General features: G+C 39.1%; 5 protein-coding genes across 5 annotated transcripts; 4 read left to right on the top strand and 1 right to left on the bottom strand.

Annotated features, from left to right (window-relative positions):
- The first annotated feature begins 1,271 nt into the window (after positions 1-1,271).
- Positions 1,272-3,945, top strand: LOC130725126 (uncharacterized). The gene is made up of 6 exons (XM_057576382.1): positions 1,272-2,155; positions 2,369-2,483; positions 2,605-2,774; positions 2,882-2,961; positions 3,066-3,215; positions 3,464-3,945. Exons 1-6 carry the CDS (start codon positions 1,414-1,416, stop codon positions 3,632-3,634), a joined length of 1,428 nt encoding a protein of 475 aa, XP_057432365.1. The 5' UTR covers positions 1,272-1,413; the 3' UTR covers positions 3,635-3,945.
- A 3,202-nt stretch (positions 3,946-7,147) lies between these two features.
- LOC130732146 (uncharacterized) lies at positions 7,148-9,561 on the top strand. Its single transcript, XM_057584258.1, has 4 exons — positions 7,148-7,589; positions 8,199-8,458; positions 8,713-8,895; positions 8,987-9,561. Exons 1-4 carry the CDS (start codon positions 7,202-7,204, stop codon positions 9,320-9,322), a joined length of 1,167 nt encoding a protein of 388 aa, XP_057440241.1. The 5' UTR covers positions 7,148-7,201; the 3' UTR covers positions 9,323-9,561.
- A 3,006-nt stretch (positions 9,562-12,567) lies between these two features.
- On the bottom strand, positions 12,568-13,917 carry LOC130749430 (uncharacterized). Its single transcript, XM_057602786.1, has 3 exons — positions 13,544-13,917; positions 13,072-13,471; positions 12,568-12,951 (listed from the first exon to the last, which is right to left on the bottom strand). Exons 1-3 carry the CDS (start codon positions 13,915-13,917, stop codon positions 12,568-12,570), a joined length of 1,158 nt encoding a protein of 385 aa, XP_057458769.1.
- Positions 13,918-15,713: 1,796 nt separating this feature from the next.
- LOC130725090 (pentatricopeptide repeat-containing protein At5g65560-like) lies at positions 15,714-17,384 on the top strand. The gene has a single exon (XM_057576347.1). The coding sequence runs from the start codon at positions 15,799-15,801 to the stop codon at positions 17,359-17,361; it is 1,563 nt and encodes a 520-aa protein (XP_057432330.1). The 5' UTR covers positions 15,714-15,798; the 3' UTR covers positions 17,362-17,384.
- Positions 17,385-17,820: 436 nt separating this feature from the next.
- On the top strand, positions 17,821-18,653 carry LOC130725097 (omega-amidase, chloroplastic-like). The gene is made up of 3 exons (XM_057576354.1): positions 17,821-18,075; positions 18,226-18,308; positions 18,413-18,653. Exons 1-3 carry the CDS (start codon positions 17,983-17,985, stop codon positions 18,489-18,491), a joined length of 255 nt encoding a protein of 84 aa, XP_057432337.1. The 5' UTR covers positions 17,821-17,982; the 3' UTR covers positions 18,492-18,653.
- Positions 18,654-20,232: the final 1,579 nt, after the last annotated feature.

Raw genomic sequence — 20,232 nt, 5'->3', positions numbered from 1 at the left:
TAGTCTTTGTGCTCTTGAAGAATCCAATTAACAGTGACCTCCACCGACCAACTATTATCACCCAAGACAGTACATCAAGTAGATAGAGGGAAAACGATAGACTTGATACCAAAATTATGCATCGTCAAATATTTTGCTTAACTTTGATGTCCTTATATTCAAGGACTCACCATCTCTAAGGGAGTTGTTGTAAGGAAATTCAATCATAGAACAAGCTGCTTAGCTACATTAATTACAGACTTTAAAGAGGTGGATTATGGTATGAGTTTAACTGAAAAGTTAAAATAAAGAATTATGAAAAAAAGGTATTCAAAATTGAAAGAAGGAAAGCAAATGAAAAAAAAATAGGGGAGGATTTCAGAGAAGACGGGAGAGAGAAAAAGAGTGCAAGGTGGTGTCTAGAGTATAAACAAAGGTAATAAGAAAAACTACTATTTAGAGGATAAACAACCCCAGCTAGCCAAGGGAAACTTATCTTAAATGTGTATAGAACCTTCCGCGAGGAGGAGAATCCCACTCTCAATGGAAGGAGGTTGAAACAGGAACTACTCTCAGTGTACTTGTTTGCGACGTTCAGGGCAGGGTCTCTGCTTGTGGCGCTAATTTTTAAATACAATGACGTTATGTTTCTCTTTTTGGCATCAATATTTGCTGCTACTTTCTTAAACTCTCTTGTATTTGAGTTTAGCACCCCTTGTGCTAAATTTGAATACAATTCCTTGGCTTATTAAAAAAAAGTTGGATGAAATTGTGGTGCAAACATGCACTAGCAATGTACTTTGTTCAACAATTTTTTTTACTAGTAATAATTTATATGAATGTACTAAAATCTTTATTTTGTGGGTTTCATTCCTTATTTACTTAGACTTATATGAATTTCAAGTCAACCCTTGATGCTCTATAGTTGTCCTAGCTTTGAGGCCAAGCTTTTGTATATTAAAAAAGAAGAGGAATCTCTGATTTTTTTTTTTTTGAAATTAGGAATCTATGATATTACTCCTTCTGCTCCTTTATATTTATCATTTTATCAAATATTTCAAATTTATAGTTATTTTCCAAGAAATTAAGAAAATTAATCTGAAAAGTAATTTGAAAAGTTGTAGCTGTACGGTGAAGAGTTGAAACCCAACGAACAAGTTCAAAAAACAACTGAACCGACTCATCTCATTTCCAACGGTCGTTAACTGCCTCTCGCGCCTCTTTCTCCCTTATATAACACTTCCTCTTCCCACAAACCATTTCACACTTCATGTGTCTATCCCCATCAACAACCAACGAACTTGTGTCCGAATCTGAAAGTTCCCCACTCAGTAGCGGCGTCTACAGCGCCGCTACTGCCATCACCACCACCATCACCATCACCATCACCGCCGCCACCACCACCACATTATCTCCCATCTCAGTTAACACACAATGGATGATCATAACAATAATTACAACTATACTGATATCAATATCGGCTTTGGTGTTCCGTTTCATGACCCATACGAAGTTCCTTTCAGTCCAAGCTATTTCAATGTCACCAATCCCACACTGGACGATTTATCCAACATCAACGATAACAATATCAACAACAACAATGGTGGCATTTCCAGTTACTGTCCTCTGCCCCAACAACAAAATTTCAACAATGGAATCAGTACTAGTTATTCTGCTCTGCCTCCTCTGCCCCAACAACAAGATTTCACCAATGGAGGATTCAGTGCTAGTTACTCTCCTCTGCCTCAACAACAAGATTATATAAACAATGGAGGAGTCAGTGCTAGTTACTCTGCCCTGCCTTCTCTGCCTCAACAACAAGATTTCACCAACAGTGGATTTCAACTTCAACAGGGACAGGGTAGCACTAGTACTAGTTATCCCTTTTCCTATCCAATGAATCCATTGATGCAAGATCAATTTTCGCAGAGCAATTTTTCCATTGGAGGACAAGAACAACAACAACAACAAGGAGGGGTTGTTGCAGGGAACTTCCAACAAGAAGTTTCATCAACACTGCATATTGGGGAACAGAGTCAGCAGTCTCCAAATGGGAATGATCAGGGAGTGACACAGAGTCTCAAACTAGGTGTTTATCGAGACTACTGGCCTCCCACAAAAGCACCATTCTTTTGCAATTGCTGTGAAGTTCTCAGAGTAATCCTTCACACCAATGGTAAGTTTTGAAAAAAAAAACATGGCTGTCGCGGCCGAAATCACGGTTGCTAACATTGATTTAAAACCATGATCAGCATTCAGCAATGCTATATTGTTAGTGGGGGTTAACTTCAAGTTATTTGGTTTTGTATAGTAACTTTTAGCATTTCCCAACTTAGTTGTTTTTGGTAATAGTATCTTTTAACATTTGATGTTTATTTGTATAATATAGGTCTTTTCTTTGAAAAGCTTGAGATTCATGGAAGGCTAGGGATGATTATTCACGCAGTTCACCATCAGAATATTAATTGGGATGCTACTTCCACCTCTGAATATCAAAAGATTGAGTAAGTTCTTTCTGCTTTGATTTCTTTTTGGTAATTGCTTTTGTATTAACATTAAACCTTCTTTATCTTTTCTCTGTATTTGTAAATCTTACTTTTTTGGGGTGTGGGGGATTATAATCAGGTTTGTCGGGAGAACCATCCAAGAAATCAAGCAATTTCTGGTGGATTACTGCGAGGAGCGTAATACAGAAGGCTCCTTGATGTTGCAAGATCCCCTATCTGCCTATTATGAGACCATCTGCAGTGGAATGGATTGGGTTGAAGAACTAAAAGATGATCTAATTGATTCAGGTTAGTCTTCATTTCTGTGTTATGTTATCTTACATAACAACATCATTGATCATGGAGTCTTATTAGGATGATATTTTTATTTAATCTTCTAATTATTATGGTTATAGATGAATCTGAAGATGATAACATGGAGCAAGAGGGCGGCAATGCATCCACTTCGACTTCGAAACGAGACCTCGCAGTACAGGTAGATTATATATACACCTAGTTTCTTCTATCTTTAAAATTCAATTAACTCTTCTTTTTTTGTGACAAAATTTCTAACTTGTGATTCTATTGTATTGGGGGCAGAGGGAGAGAGCAGCAAGGATGACATTGAATGATCTGAGCGATTACTTTCATCTTCCAATTGAACAGGCATCAAAACATGTGAACTTATGCCCCACTGTGCTGAAGAAAATTTGCAGGAGAGATGGATTAGAACGATGGCCTTACAGAAAGGTTTGTGTGCTGCAATTTCTCTTTTTGATTCATAGGCATGTTTCAATGCTATAGACTCACTTTTGGTCAGAAGCTACGAGTCTCGAGCTTTTGGGTAAAGGTCCATTGAATTATGCGCAAATCATGAAACCAAACATGCACTTGAGCAAAACATGGACTTTAAACTATTTATGAACATCATGTGTGATTTATAGTGAATGTTGGTTTCATATGAATGAATGTATTGACATGGTGTTATGCACACACAGGTGAAAAGTCTTATGAAGCAGATCACAGTGCTGGGAGTGCAAGCGAAAGCAAATAATCCGGCGACAAGGGAAAGGACTAGAGCGGAAATTAGGAAACTCCAAAAAGAAATCCTTGATGCTTGTAATGGACTTGTCCCAAGCGTATTGCAGAACATCATGGAGCAGCAGTAGTGTGTTAATTGTCATGGAGAAGGGAGAGACTAACCTAGTTCATTGTAATTATTCACTTTTATTTTGTGTATAACTGTGTATAGCTTGTGGTGGTGGCTTGGTGTATATAGTAGTTTTTTTTCTTCTATTTTTTCATTTTTTTGAAGGGTTGTATATAGTAGTTTTTAGTTCTCAGATTCTTTATTGTTTACATGTAAGTAAGACTTCAAAAGTGTACATAATGTGAATATGGCAAATTCTTTTGTAACATTGAAATTTTTCATAGTGACTGGTAATTTACTTTCGTTCTTGTATTTTCTTTAGTTGGCCCTTTATGAAATTTTGATCATGGAGATAAAAAGCAGTTAATTATGAGTTTTTTTTGTTACAGTTAATTATGAGTTTAAATATCTGATCTCTTTATTTATTCATTTACCTCTAATTATTATGAATTAGTACCTCAAACTTATTCCTGAAAAGTATCAAGTACTATGGTGTAATGTGATCAGGGTTTGTAATTAGGGGTTTTACTCATCCATTTTTTTTTGAAAGCAAAAGACAATCAAATGAGTTCTCAAAATTGTTCTCAAAATTGTTCAATGCTTGGTTCTTTGTCAAGCTTGGAAGCGTGGCGGGGGTTGCTCTATTCTGGATTCTATTATTCGTGACGGTTGTTTTTTAGTGTTTTATTTTGATGTTTTTTATTTCATGTTTGTTCGCCGTTCAGGCAATATTGTGGCTGATGCTGTAGCTAAGTTGTCTTTTAATTTGGGTGAGGTTGTTTGGATTGAGGAGGTTCCTCAACAACTTATTGGCTTGGTCCAATCTGATGTAATGGCTTCTATGACTTTCGTTTCTTCTTAATTGAATGAATCATTTTCAAAAAAAAAAATCCTCTTCTTTTTTTTAACATTAGGCAATAAGGTATTTTCTAACACTCTAAAGACTAAATAATCCTACTTTAGATGGATCAATGTGATTAACATAAATGTGTTGAGATTACACTCACTTCTTTACTTGAAGTTTTATAAAAAAAATCAACAATTTACCTGAAATGAATTATAGTTTTTTCTCTCAAATCAGTTTAAGTAGAGGGGTTTCGGTACTTTTTTTACTAAAACCATAATTTTTGTCGTATTGTGTCATCCGTGCTTAATTTTTAATTTATAAAAGAGTTTAATAAGTATACTAACGGTGTAAACAAGTTTTACAGAATTATCCGAGATAATTCCGGATGAGACACAATATTAGTTTAAAAAAAACATCATCAAAAAGAATTTGCAGTCAGTAACATGGGCGTTTACTATGGTACAAGCAATTTTTTTATGGGCATGTTACAGGAATGAGTTGTACCACTAATTATTTAACACCTGTACTTTTAAAAAAAAATGCAACATACGTAACAATTATGTATATACGACAAAATACTTTTCTATTTACGTATAATTTATGTATCAGCCCGAAAAGATAACAACATTTACAAAATGATCAAAATCTGGGAAAGAAAGAGGAGAATTGAAGTATCATAGTTTCCAGGAACAAAGGGAAATCCAATATTAGCCCCACCCTCCTTTGCAACAATTATCCAAATCTGTAATGCTGCACCACCATTGTCATATATATATATATATATATATATATATATAGCAGCCTCGCAAGCCATTCCTTTATGTGTACAGCAAAAATTATAATGACAACAGACCTTTGTTGAGTCATTGTAAAACCCACAAATTGCTCCAAGACAATTTGCCCCAACGAATTGCAAGTGAGAATCTACCTCAAGAAACCAACAAATTGCCCCAAAATTGGAAAACCCACAAATTGAATGAAACCCAGAAAAGTTGAAGATTTGTTCTTAAGAGGTTTTGTTCCAAATTGAAACATACAAGATCGAAACTTTATCATTGTTTTGTTCAAAACTTTATCACCGTCTGAAGCCCTCTTTCTCCTCCCTCGATGTCTCTCTCGATCTACCGATCTCTCAGTTCTGAGTTTGGTTCTGGGTTTGTGCTGGTTGTGGAGGCTGATTCGAAGCTTGGTGAACCACGGTTCAGATCTGGAGTCTGGACGATGTTGGAAGATTTGCGACCCAATCAAGAAGAAGAAGGGTGGTGGTGCGGTGGTTGGAAACGGGGGTGATAACCTAATTTGGGCATGCTCTGTTTATTCTAGGATGAAGAAGGAGATAAGAAGAGAGTGAAGTGCTTGATTAAAAACTAAATAAAAAATATGTGGGTTGTATATACAAAACTAAAAAATACGAGGGTCAATACATGATTGTTTAAAATTAATATTCAATCACCACTTACTTATCCATGTCAACACAGATGTTAGGCCTGTCCAACGGGCGGGTTCGGTCGGTTTCGGGCCAAACCCCCGGTTTTGGTCGGTTCAAAAACGCAACACCACCAGACCCGCCACCGTCCGTTCACCAGTTACGGGTTGTTCGGGTTGGGTTTCGTCGGGTGGCGGTTTGCCGGTCGGATTCGCACGGATTTTGAATCCAAAAAACAATCAAAAAAAAAAAGAAAGAAAGACGAACTGGAACAAACAGATCCATAAATACAAATAAAAGATCCCAGAAAAAGTAGATCAATATCAAAATTACAGATCCATTCACAGCAATACATAAAACAAAGAAGAAAAGTGTCAACAGAAATACAATCTTCTTGCATGCCTCAAATCCCAAGCCGGCGTGAATCCATCTTCATCAGCCTCTTCTGTGGTTGTTGCTCGTGACGGAGAGAACAACCGTGGTGGTGGAGGGGCTCTTCGAATCGGTGGCGGCGGAGCATGATGAGAAGAGAAGCGATATTGAATGCCAATGGTGTTGTGGTTTTGGCGGCGGCTCTAGGTTTTGAGTGAGAGGAGAGGGATGAAAAAAGGTGGCTTTAGGGCTTGAGTGAGAAGAGAAGAGATGGAGATGTCGAAGTGGTAGCGGCGCAGAGGAGAAGGGTGGTGGCGGCGCAGAGGAGAAGCAGGGAGAAGAAGAAGCAGCAGTGAGTTGAAGAAGCTAGGGTTTGAGAACTGGAGAGTGTTAGAGAGAGGCCAGATTAGATTAGGTTTAGTTTGGGCCTTTCATTCACTCGAGTTGGGCCTGTTATTGGATTTTTTTTTTTATATATATCAGGTTCGGTCGGTTCGGTCGGTCTGGGCTCCAAACCGAACTCGACCGAATTAACCCAATAACACCCGGTTTTTTTCACCCGAGCAACCCGGTTTCCGGCCCGAACCGCCCGTTTGGCCAAAAAAGGCCTCGGTTTTTTCGGGTCCGGTTCGGGCCGGGCTGTAGTGGACAGCCCTAACAGATGTATTAATATTATTGGCCCACATCACTAGTGTATGGTACACTCGTCTGAATGTTGGGGCACCGGAGCAAGCACCAGTAACATGAATAATGTGTAGCCGGCCATGGCTTGGCATTTTGGGATGTGTCTTATGCATTGGAAGAGAACATGCTGAACGCATATTCAGATAAGTACCAAACAAAAGAAACAAAAATTAAAACAATTGCCTCCTAGAAATGTTCATCTGTTCATTTTGCAGAGTTAACTTGAGTTAAATCTACTTTCATCTCTGCTAGGAGAAATGGCTGCTGCTTCTGATCATCTTCAGAAGAATGTCTGTGTGAAACAAGTGAAGCAAGAGGTGTTTGATGAGTGGGGTGAGAGCATGCCGTTACCAGGAGACATCATTGAAGGATTCTCCGAACGCGATGATGCTGATGCTGGTGATTCCTTTTCGCCAGTTAAGACCAGTTCAGAGTTTAGTTCTCAGCTTGGCAAGATTAATCCTAAGGTGGAGTTTATATGGATAAAGGTTAGAAGGGGTGATACTTCTCTGATACTTCAGACACGTATTGTGCAAGAGAAAGGCTCTTTACTCAAAAGGAAGTATACCATTCAAGCTGCAACAGATCACAGACATGTTGCAGATTTAGAGGACCTCACATTAAAGCAGTGCACTGAACTGCAGGGTACACACTACACAATCTTGTTATTGTAGAAGAAAGTTTTAATCGTTGTCAAGTGATGAAATTTGCTATTATGCTCTTTCTAAATATCAAACTGTCTCAAGACATGCATTGTCATTAACTAACTGCATATTTGGAAACTCATTCAAAAACCACGGTACAGGTGCAGCTAAAATCATGGTGCATAGAAGCAAATTTGTCCACCGTGATTTTGGCTTTCACTGTGACTTTCAAAGAGTTTTCAAACATGTTGTTTGATAAACGGTGAAGCCACATAGATTACTTTATACCAAATTTCAAACATTCGTGTACTTAATTCATTGACAAAAGAATTTCATGCGGCTTAGAGCAGTATCAGCAATTAAGTGTATGTTTAAGTTTCCACATTGAGAGAAGTGCTTCCGAAAGAAGCTAATAGATATAAATTATATGAGGGAGAATTGATTCTGAAAGATATTAGCATGAAACAGCAAATGTTGTAAATATTCTACAATGTTTAGATCAGTTTATATTTCTTCAGAATCTACTCACAGAATTGATTCTGCCTTTAAAATCAATTTTCGAAGGATTTACAATCATGCACTAAGCCGTGTTTTGTTTCAAGTTTTGCAGAAATGAGCAGAAGAGCAGTAAACATGCAAGGAAGGGGATTCAGCAGAACTGGGATAAAATATGACTGGAAGATGAAAGTAGGCACATATCTACCTGACCAATGCTGTTCAGTGGTGACCTCCATCCTGTTTATGCCACTAGCTAGTGAGCACTGCATCAATACTACAACTGCTAGGTGCATGGCTTGGTTTAGTGCAGCAATTTCTTCTGGGGTCCCTCTAGTTTTTGTCAATATCCAAACAGAACAAATTCCATCCATGGTAATACACTTTCTCCTCAGATTCATTGGTGCATGTTTTGATCAATTTCTCTTTACTTAAAATCAATTCTGGTACCCGAAGCTGCTCACATAATCACATAAGCTTCATTCCAAAACTGATTTAGGGTTTGAAGTCAATTCTAGAAGGATTTTCAAACATGCATAGTGATGGAAAAATCTCAAGGAACCACCTTGCTTTAACTTGTATGATAAACTAACCAGTCAATTTCAACTCCACATGATGCAACTACACAGGAGAAGACTGATTTCCCAACAAAGGAAACACGAAGGTGCAGGCAGCAAATCCATAATTATACCCCCCAAATAATGCATGGTATAAGGTTGTGGTTTCTACCTGGAGTAGCAGAAATTCCAATAGAATTGATCCCTCAATCCAGCGAAGTGCGATTTGGAATGGAAATCAAAAGAACTGATGAGGTCTTTATATGTTCTACTATAGTAGTTCTTTGTACAACATGTTTAAATCTGTCTAGAGTTAATACTATCAAAGTTTGGTTTCAAAGTGCAGGGCTTTATGTGCATCTCTTCAGTGATGACAGATTCATCAGCGGATCGTGCCGGGTTAAGAGAACTCCATGAAGAAGCATCTGCAAATGGATTCCTTCTTGTGATTTCTCGGTTGGAAGGGAAGAGCACAATGCCAACTAGTGTGTGCTCTTCTGGTCTTGTACATTGTTGTGACCATGCTGAGATTAAGGACAGCCTCACTTCAGCAATAGACCAATATGAGATGATTCAGCTGCATGTCATGGCCTGGCCAAACCAAACACATCCCTCTCCAAGTAAAGTTGTTGGCTTTGCAGCCCTGCTACCTCCACAGGGATCATTCCCCACTGAAGACTAAACATGTATAGAAACTCTTGCAGACAAGTAAATTCACAAACTTATAGCATGTTTGGATCAATTGCTTTCTTTTCAGAATCAATTCTGAAACCCCAGAAGCTACTTCTCATAATTGATAATTGTATTCCAAACATGCATGTACTCAATACTGCAGAAAGAAGAATCGAGAGTACATTTTCTCTAAAACTTCAAGTCAGTATGATGAATCTGTATCTTAAAATTAATTAATATTGCCATAGACTCTAGGGTGATACATTTAGTCCATCTTTTGATTTATTTAATTTTTCTCATAAACCCATTGTTTTATAAGTCAACCTAAATATAACTAATTGAATGGTTAGCAACCGTGAAACTACATTAGCATGCAATTGAAAACTAAAACTGAATGATATCAATTGAGGTTGTATGACAATTTATAAGAAGAGTTTCATTCACATTTTAAGTCGAAGTGAGTGCTAACATTTATTTGCACTGAGTAAAAAAAAGCATCAAATAATAACACTGTCCATTGAAATAAAAATCCACATTGTACTTAACTAGAATCCAAAAATACACACTTATTAACTTCATGACATAACCCATTTCAAAAAAAAAGAAAAAAACTTCATGACATAACATGTCATTACTAAGCGGGTGAGGGATAGCCTCTGTGACGCCCGGGGCCGAGGAGGGCGGGGAGTGATCGCCGGTGCAGTGAGGCACGGACAAGGAGCGGCTCCTGGCAGGCTTCTAGGCGGAGGGGCACATGAATGAACCGATCTCACACCTAAACAAGAGGTATTCCGAGACTGTATAGGGGTGGACTATACAGTTGAGGAGGGCATAAGAGATTTGATTGGTACTACTCATGACAACAAGTTGCAACTTCTTTTCGGGAGCCAAACTCATAAGAACTCCATGGTTAAGTGTGCTAGCCTTGGAGCAATATTATGATGGGTGACCTCCTGGGAAGTTTTCCCGGGAAGCGTGCGAGTGAGGACAAAACGCGCTGAAAAGACTCGTGTTGTTACCGTGAGACCAGTCGTCAGATCAGGATGTTACAAATGGTATCAGAGCCGACCTCTCCCAGTACGGTGTGGTTCGGGGACGAACCAAGCGGAAGTTGGTGGGCCTGTGACGCCCGGGGCCGACGAGGGCGGGGAGTGATCGCCGGTGCAGTGAGGCAGGGACAAGGAGCGGCTCCTGGCAGGCTTCTAGGCGGAGGGGCACATGAATGAACCGATCTCACACCCGAACAAGAGGTATTCCAAGGCTGTATAGGGATGAACTATACAGTTGATGAGGGAATAAGAGATTTGATTGGTACTACTCATGACAACAAGTTGCAACTTCTTTTCGGGAGCCCAACTCATAAGAACTCCATGGTTAAGTATGCTAGCCTTGGAGCAATATTATGATGGGTGACTTCCTGGGAAGTTTTCCCGGGAAGCGTGCGAGTAAGGACAAAGCGCGCTGAAAAGACTCTATTGTTATCGTGAGGCCAGTCGTCAGATCAGGATGTTACATTCCGCACTCCAGATGTCCAACCCTAGGCGTGAAGGTGTGTGTTAGAGTCTCACATTGGCTAGAGATGTGGTCAATCAAGTGCTTATAAATGGTAGTGCAAACCTCAACTCTTGAGATAACTTTTAGATTGAGTTAGGTCTCCCTAATTCTAATAGTGGGCTCATCAAGCTGAGGTCAAAGCTATCTTTCATGCTCTATTCTTCTGCAAACAATTTTCCATCACAAATGTTTACATAGAGAGTGATTCCTCTATAGCTGTTGGGTGGGTGAATTGCAAGACCAACAAACCAAGGGTGCTATTGAATTTCATTGATCATTTAAGTAGGGAGGTTTCTTATTTGGGGATATATCACATTTATAAAAAAGCTGACTCCGTTGCGGATCACCTAGCTAAAATTGGTTGTGACAGAGTTATCCCTTTGTGGGCTTCCTTTGATTAATTCTTCTGTTTAATCATACTGGTATTATCTTCATTTTGCTGAGTTGGAGGTGTGATCCTTTTGATTTTTGCTGCTGCAATTCACTTCAGCAATGTTTGCCCGAGGTTAGTGGGAGAGGCTTGTGAATTATAGTGTTACATATATCCAAACAGCTCTCTCAGTTGGATCGGCGCTGATGTTTGTTTTTGTTGTGCTATTTTCGAAGTCCTGTGGTTTTCTATTGTTGTCTTCGTCCTCTGTTTTTGCCTTGTTGTGTTTCTGTTTCATTTTTGCTTTATTGTTTTAGTTGCTTTTGCCCTTCCCTTGCTGCCGGGATGGGATGTACTTGGCCTTGAGTTTTTCTCGCATGGATGTTATCAATAATATATATTCTCTTTAAAAAAAAAAGTTGGTTTATGTCAACATGAGAAATAGATTGTCCTTGACTCAAGAAAACTAATAATACTTTATTCAGAATTAGTGATGAATTATTCGTAATGAATTATTCCTTCATTAGGAATAAATTTTGATTAGTAATAAATTTCTATAGGAAATAAAAAGGAAACAATTCTGAAAATAATTAGGTGATAAATTATTTATGCTTTGTAGCTCTATACATACCGATATTTACACTTGCATTAAGGATAGCCTAATCACTTAAACAAAATTATATGGCATTAAGATACTTGCATTAAAACTAAAAGTAAGATAACATGCCATTAGATGTTACATGTTTTACTTTCTCAATAATATTAACCACAAACGGTTCTGGACACCCATTTTTGTGAGGATTTTAAAACCGACACAAATATTGATGTCGCATATGTTCTCAATTGTTTAGTGGTTTCACTTGTGTAGTCATGTGTTCTCCATTGTGCAGTAGTTCACCAATCATTAATATGTTTTTTTCAGTTTTAACCAAGGTATCTTCACAGTTAGTGGTGAGAATAATCTCTCGCCTACTAGCAACACATTAATAAGTAGGAGCAAGGTTGTCAAACTCGTGAGTCTAAGCAGACTCGTTTTGGGTAGGTAGACTCGACTCGTAGACTCGACGAGATTCGAGTGTACCGGAAATGAAAATTTACTAAATATAACCCTGTCACATGAAGAATAAATACAAACATATAATCTAATTATAAGAGCATCCAAGATGCATTTAATCAAATAAACTCAAAATCCAACTTCATAATAAAGCAATTAAGCAAAGTTTAACAAAGTACCACACCATAAATTAAGTAGTAAGTACCAAAATAAAGTACATACTCAAAGTACCACAACAAAAGCATTAAAGCAAAGTACATAAAAGTCAGATGAAAAGTCATTCTTCCATTCCATGATCATCACCTTCATCATCTTCAGATTCTCCTCCATCATCATTGCCATCGGCATCACCTTCATCAGAATCAGATGAAAAATCTTGTCTAATTCCACTTGCATTAGTATGACTAATACTTCCTCCAACTTCATCCAAATTCACATTAACATCATTATCATTAAGATGTTCAAGTCCAACTTCTTCATTGACATTAACATCTTCTCGTTCCTCAGTTATCCACTCATCATCTGAAGCAACTTCCTCAAAAGAACAAGAGGCAACAACATTTCTCTTTTTTGGGTTATTCTGCAACTTCAAGTTGTACATGACATAAACCAAATCATTCATCTTCTTTTGGTGCAATTTATTCCTTTTCTTTGTATGCACCTAGAAATAAAACATAATTTACAATTTCATTATTATCTAAAAATATCATAACTTCCTAAATTCTAAGCCATATATAGATATTAATATATATAAACAAAGTGAGATAGAAGTCAAACATACCATTTCAAATGCACTCCAATTGCGCTCACACCCGGAAAAACTACAAGTCAAGCTTAGAACCCGAATGACAAAATTCCTTAGTTCGGGACAATGATATCCATAAGCCTCCCACCATTCTGCTGGAGTCATAGTCTTCCTAATACTTTGTGCATCTTCTAGTCCAAACATGCCTTTTTTGTTATGAAACTCAATAAGTTGGGCATGAATCTTTCTCCTCTCCACGACATTGGGTACCATCTTTATCATGCGACTGTATAGCCCTTCTTTGACCTCAACATCATTTTTTCTGAAATTAGAATCCCAATGGAAGTGGGGATTAAGATAATATCCAGCTGCATGTAAGAGTCTATGAAGTTGTTTATCCCACCTCTCATCAATGATTTTCCATACAGACTCATATCTACAATATAAAGAGAACATTTAGTTTCAAGAAAGAGTGAAAATAATCTATGAATAAGGAAAACTTATCTACCTTTTCTTGACATCCTTGAAGTTTGTTCTTATCTTCTCTTTAGCGGTATCAATTGCAACATATATGAAACCCATGGCGGGTCTTTCATCTGAATCCACCAAGCGAAGGACTTCTATCATAGGACCAGCAGCCTTGAGACATATCACTATGTTCTTCCAAAACTGAGAATCCTTTACTATTCTTTGCACATTTTCCCCCTCTGTTGAAGTAGCAAACTTAGTTGACCTCCAATCTTCCGAATCAAACATGGCCCTCAATGGTGTTTCGAGTTCACTAAGACAAGATAGAGTCAAATATGATGTGGCAAAGCGAGTCGCACCAGGCCTAATCAAGTCCCTCCCAGAAGTCTCTTTCCTCAACAAAGTAATAAGCATAGCCCTGGAATATATGTAGGTGGTGATATTTCTTCCCTTCTTTATAGTGAATACACATTCAAAATCTTCTCAAAATCTTCTAATATCAAGTCAATGCAATGTGCCGCACACGGAGTCCAATACAAATGATCTATTGTTTGCATCAACTTTTCTCCCGCTGCTTTGTAATTTGCAGCATTATCAGTAACCACCTGAACACCATTTTCTGCTCCAACATAATTGATAGCATCTTCCAACATTTTTGAAACCTTATCAGTGGTTTTCGAAATGACAGAAGTGTCCAATGAATACATAAAAAATGTACCTTTAGGACTGTTTACCATGAAGTTGCAAATTGAGCACCTCTTCCTATCCGTCCATCCATCAGACATGATTGTGCAACCAGTTTTTTTCCATTCCTCCTTAAACTCATCTCTTATTTCATCAGTTCGAGCCACAACTCGTTTCAAAAGCTTTTCTCTAATATCATTATAAGAAAGTGGTTTGAAACCACATCCATATCTCCCAACAGTCTCCAACATCTTTGCAAAAGCAGGATTTTTCACCACATTGAAAGAAAGACCACTTGTGTAGAAAAATTCAGCAATTTCATCATAAGCTTGCTCCTTCAAGTCATTTTTCAGCATTTCATTCAAATGTTGTTGCACCCCTCCTCCACTACTCTTTCCCTTTGATGTCAAGCTAAGAAGACCTTTCCCTTTGCTTTGAATTTGATGCCTAGCAACATCAACCTCCACTTCATTTTCTGCACTAATGTCAATCAAATGCCTCTTTTTATTTTTTGCATCTTCAGCATTAGACACAATTTGCTTAAATAATTGCATCACATCATCTGGGACACTAACACATCGCCAAACATCTCCTCCATAACAAGCAAGATGTAACTTGAATCTATTAATTCCTCCCGAAAATTTGGTATGACAATAGTTGCAGCGAACTTTTTTGCCATTTTCAAGAACATCTACCCCATGTTTCCACCCAGGATCATTTCTTCTTCCGGGATAGTTCGGTCTTCCTCTTACATTAGAAGAAGCAGTAGCAGCATTACCAGTGTTTTGTGAATTTCAAGCCCCTGACATTGCACTCACTCACTGTCCTAGAAAACAAAAATAGCAGGTTAGAAAGCAAAAGCAAATTACTCACTCACTGTCTCAGAAATGAAAGAACAGGGAAATGAAAAAAAAACAAAAGAACTCACTCACTGTCTCAGAAAACATAAATAGAAGGTAAGAAAGCAGAAGCAAATTAATAGGGTAGAAGGAGATGAAAACGAACAGGGAAGAAGGAGATGAAAAAAAAAAAAAACAAAGGGAGAAGATTGCTTACCCAAAATTAAACGAACAGGGATGAAGGAAGCGGCGGTGCTCAGCCTTGGACGGTGGCAGCGGCGCGCACCCTTGGACGGCGGCAGGCGGCGAGAAAGAAGGAAACGCGAGAGAGGAATGGAGACGCGAGGCCCTGGAACGCGAGAAAGTAAGGAGACGCGAGGTTGGAACGTGAAATTAGGTTTAGATTTTGGGAATTTTTATAAATTAGGGATTTTTAATTTAAAAAAAAAAAACCTTAACTCGCTAACTCGGTCATGACTCGCGAGTCTGACCGAGTCTAGGCAGAAAACGAGTCTAGCAGCGAGTCCACCCGTTTTCCCTATGCAGACTCGCGAGTCTACGGGTATACTCGCGAGTCTGACAACATTGAGTAGGAGGTTAGCCAATGAATTTTTTATATTTACAAGAGTTATAAATCGATCTTTCAATCACTTATTTAAGGTCCGAAGTTAATCGATACCAAAGCACATTTATTAATGTTTATTAGCACATAGCACATAGCCTTATTTGGAGCGAAACTAGACTGGAGTTGGTTCGTTTGCTACCCCTGCCAATGGCCGTGGCAGTGCGGAAAGCCACCGTGAAACCATCCTCCATTGTAACCACCATCACCTCCCTCCTTCAAACACCAGATTCTGAACCTCTGAAAAAATTCTCATGCTACCTCACTCCAAGCTTGGTTACCCAAGTGATCAAGAACACACACAACCCCCACCATGCTCTCTTCTTCTTCAACTGGGCCTCCAACCCTCAACCCAACCCCAACAACTACTCCCACCCTCGCTCCTGTTACGCTGCCATCACCGACGTCTTGCTTTCCCACTCCCTTTTCTCCACCGCCGACTCCCTCCTCCGCCGCTCCAACAAACTCTCCGACTTCCTCGCCTCCAAATTCATCAACGCTTTCGGCGACCGTGGCGATATCAGAGGCGCCATTCACTGGTTCCACAAAGCCAAAGCCTCTGGGCCTTGCGCGTTGTCTTGTAATGCCGTACTGGGTGTGTTGGTTAGAGCCAACCGGGTCAACCTGGCCAAGGCAATTTACGACCAGGTTGTGAAGGAAGCTCTGGTGGAGCCTGATGTTTTCACTTACACCACCATGATTAGGGGATTCTGTAAAATGGGCATGGTCGAGAGTGCGCGGAAGGTGTTCGATGAAATGCGCTGTGAGCCTAACGTGATAACTTACAATACAATGATCCACGGGCTTTGCAAGAAAGGTGAAATGGATGGTGCCATGAGGGTTTTCAATCGATTCGCGGAGAGTAAGAGTTGCAGACCGGATGTCGTGACTTTTACCACTTTGATTGATGGGTATTCCAAGAGAGGTGAGGTGCAAGAGGCGCTGAACTGCATGAAGGAGATGCAGGAACAAGGTTGTCAGCCCAATGTTGTGACCTACAATGCGTTGATTGAAGGTCTTTGTTTGAGTGGGAATGTGGATGAGGCCAAGAGGATGATGAGTAGGATGCGGCTAAAGGGTATCAAAGACAATGTTGCCACAAACACTAGCATGTTGAAGGGCTTTTGCATGGTTGGGAGGTCTGAGGAAGCTATCAAGCATATGAAGGAAATGGTTTCTCGAGGGATGGATCTGGATGTGAAAGCATACAGTGTTATTGTCAATGAGTATTGCAAAATAGGAAAACCAAGTGAAGCAGTTTCAATTCTAAGGGAAATGGTGGCTAAAAGGATGAAGCCAAGTGTGTCAAGTTTCAATGCAGTGTTTAGAGTTCTTGTGGCTGAGAGGAAGCTTGAGGAAGCAGTTCTTCTTTTAAAGAACATGCCTCGAATGGGGTGCTCACCGAACTTCTTATCATACAGTATTGTGATATGTGGTCTCTGTAAAGTGAAAGGTAGGATGCAACTGGTTGAAGAGCTTGTTTCGAGCATGCTCCAGAGTGGACATAACTTGGATGCCACCATGTACAACTGCTTGCTTGGGGGATATTGTGAAGATGGGGATGAAGAGATGGCATTGAAGACGGTATATGACATGATTGACAAGAGCTTTCTGTTCAACAAAGACATTTACTGCACTTTTGTTAAGGAGTTGTGTGCAAAGGGGAAAGTGAAAGAGGAGTATTTGAAGAGATGTGTAGATAACACCTTGTAAGTTGTATCCGATATGAATGGTTATAGAGCGGTGCTATGTCAGTTGACTGGGAAAACTTAGCGTAATTAGATTTCGTGGATCCATTTTGAACTCGACATGTTAAAATAATGCTTCTCTGATCCACGTTAAGCTGAACGTGACAAATTCTAGCTTCTTCATTTATAGATTGAGATAATCTGCACTAACAAACCAAATATACACTTAGCCAATTGTGTTCTTGTACCTGTAGTTATGTAAATAGGAGATGTTTGTTAACTTGTTTGGTTTTCACGTTGAAGCATAATCAATTATGAATGAAGTGGTGAAGGAGAAGCATTTGCTACTTTTTACATTTGGTATTTTGATCTTGCTATTTGGATTGATTAACCTCAGATAAGCAATAAAAGTTGGGAAGACTCCACTACCCCTCTCAAAAGTATAGAATGAAATGGGGGTTGAGAAAAAGGTTTTGTCTGTTGAAGTTTACAGTTGAATTATTGGGATTGATGCTGTTGGTTGTGTGACTGAAGCAGGTTTATAGTAAGGGGTTTCTCTGTGTATTATAGCCATATTTTGTTGTTGATCCATGGCATGAAGATTTGATATATACATATTATATTGTGAATTACAAATTATTAAGCTATGAGGAGACAGATATATGTGGCAACATGTTCACCCGCTCGGGATACTGAATCTGGTTATGTAGCTTGGGGTCACTCCACTCTTGTTGGACCAGTAAGTGGATCTTTCCTTGGGTAGAGCCATTTAAATTTGTTGATTATTCTGAGTTTTAATCGTGATTGGAAGGGGAGATATCTTTAATTGTCAGCAAAGCTTATGAAGCTGACTTTTTGCGTCTTACTATGGAACATATCAATGTGGCAGTTTGTAGAAGTTATGGCTACTACAGAACATGAGGAAGCAACCATCATAGCTGAAATTGATTATTCAATATTGGAGCAGAGAAGGTTTTTCTTCTTCTTCACTCTACAATTGTGTCTTGCACATGTTTAATTTAACCATTGATTACCAGTCATAATCACTGAAATATTTTGGTGCTTCAATCATTCAGGACAAGTGTCCCTGTGACAAAGCAACGAAGAGGCGATCTTTACCAATTGATGGATCTTCAGAGGCTGAATTCCTCCTAGAGGGAGCAGGACTTATTACATTTGAGACACCTTCAGTACCTTGTGTGCAGCATGGCATGAGCTTGCCATATGACTTGTGGTTATTGGATGTTGTATTATAACTGATATGAAACCCAAACCCTGACGGGAAGAATAAAATAAATGAATGTGTGTTCTCTTGAATAGTTTGTTCTGTGGTTAATGGCTATCATATTTCTCAGATTGGGGATGGATCATCAATGAAAAACCATTCACTACTAGAGTGCCATTGACAGGCACCACAATTCACAATGTGAAAACGGAGGGACAATTAAGAAAAAAGGATCTACAACCGCTGTTTAGAATAAACTCTAGCGGTTATAATTAGCTTATAAGTTATAGAGCTCGTTTGGGTTTTATAAATCCCTCTTTCCGAGGCACCTTAACTTTCCATTAAGCTCAACTCTAACCCCAGTGGCCTGTGCCAAATAAAAATGATATATGAACACCTTAATAGTAACAAACACCCAAGAACACCTCTTATTTTATGCAATCAAGAAGGATATGATGTGACCTGGACCTCTCTCCATCATTGATCTCTTCACGTGTTCTAGGTGTCTAAGGGTGTTCACTATTAGTGGTCTACGTATCACAGCTCACGTCCCCGAATGTGTGCATTCATTCACCATATCTCGTTATTACGCTTTCCTTCACTACTAAATGTGTGCTTGTTTGTTCATTGGATTAGATGTGAGCATGTTTTTATTTTTCAACAAATATCATCAATTTGAAAAACTTTCTTGAAATGCCAAATACGTCACACGAATAGGGTTTCAACTACTGTTTACACGGATTTTTGGTAAACAAATATCCTCTTAGTTCGACTAAAGGAAGTTTAGATTTCAGGGTCCTTTTGAGAAAACGCTTTGCCAAAGTGTTGTGTGTACATGAATGTGTTTTCGACAATAACAAGCAGCTCAGATGAAACTGGAATTTATTGAATACGAGTCGATTACAAAACAGTCAAACAAACTAAAATAACATGAAAACTACATGAACTGCAGATTTCGACAAACAAACTGCACAGAAGAACTGGAAATCAACAAACTGAAATGCGGGGAAACTAAAGTGTTGGTTCTGCAACGTACTCCTTCATCATCACGTTTTGCTCCTTGAGTCTCATTGATGAGGACATTAGAGCTTTCTGGTGAATTTTTCAGAGTTTGAGTTGGGAACCCTCTTTCTGAATTGGATTCTCCTATTTATAGAGTTTCGTGTTCTGCGTGTTAGTGGGTCTGGTTTTTCCCACGATCTGATGCTTGCTCCGGAAGTTCTGCGCATGGTGGTGGAGATCGTGTGCTTCAACTGCTCCAACCGTTTCCTGGCCATGTTTTCGACCATCGTGGGGGGAATTTGACTTGGTCAGTGTGGCACGTGTTACATGTGCCTGTGTTTAGCAGTAATTGTTGTTGTCGAGTTTTGCCGCCCCATTAACTTGGTGCAACTTCCTCTTCCTTTCTTTAGTCAGAATTCGACTTCCTCGAGAGTTTTGGGCTGGATGCGTTTTTCTTTCTTGGGCCAAAATATTGGGCCAACAGATGCCCCCCAAAAATGTTGATTCTCGACTACCAGTCCTTGGAGAGATCAAGCATTTTTCGCTCGTGCATTTCGACGGAACTTGACGGCTGTTCGCGACTTTTCCTTTTCTGATTTCAAGTCCCATCAGAGATCCAATCGTTTGACTTTTGCTCCAATCAGAGGCTTTAGCGTCTGACCTCGTCTG

The sequence above is a fragment of the Lotus japonicus genome, chromosome 1 (genome assembly GCF_012489685.1).
Source record: "Lotus japonicus ecotype B-129 chromosome 1, LjGifu_v1.2".
Lineage (NCBI taxonomy): Eukaryota > Viridiplantae > Streptophyta > Magnoliopsida > Fabales > Fabaceae > Lotus > Lotus japonicus.
The sequence above is the reverse complement of the archived record's forward strand: the minus strand, read 5'-3'. Positions and strand labels throughout refer to the sequence as shown.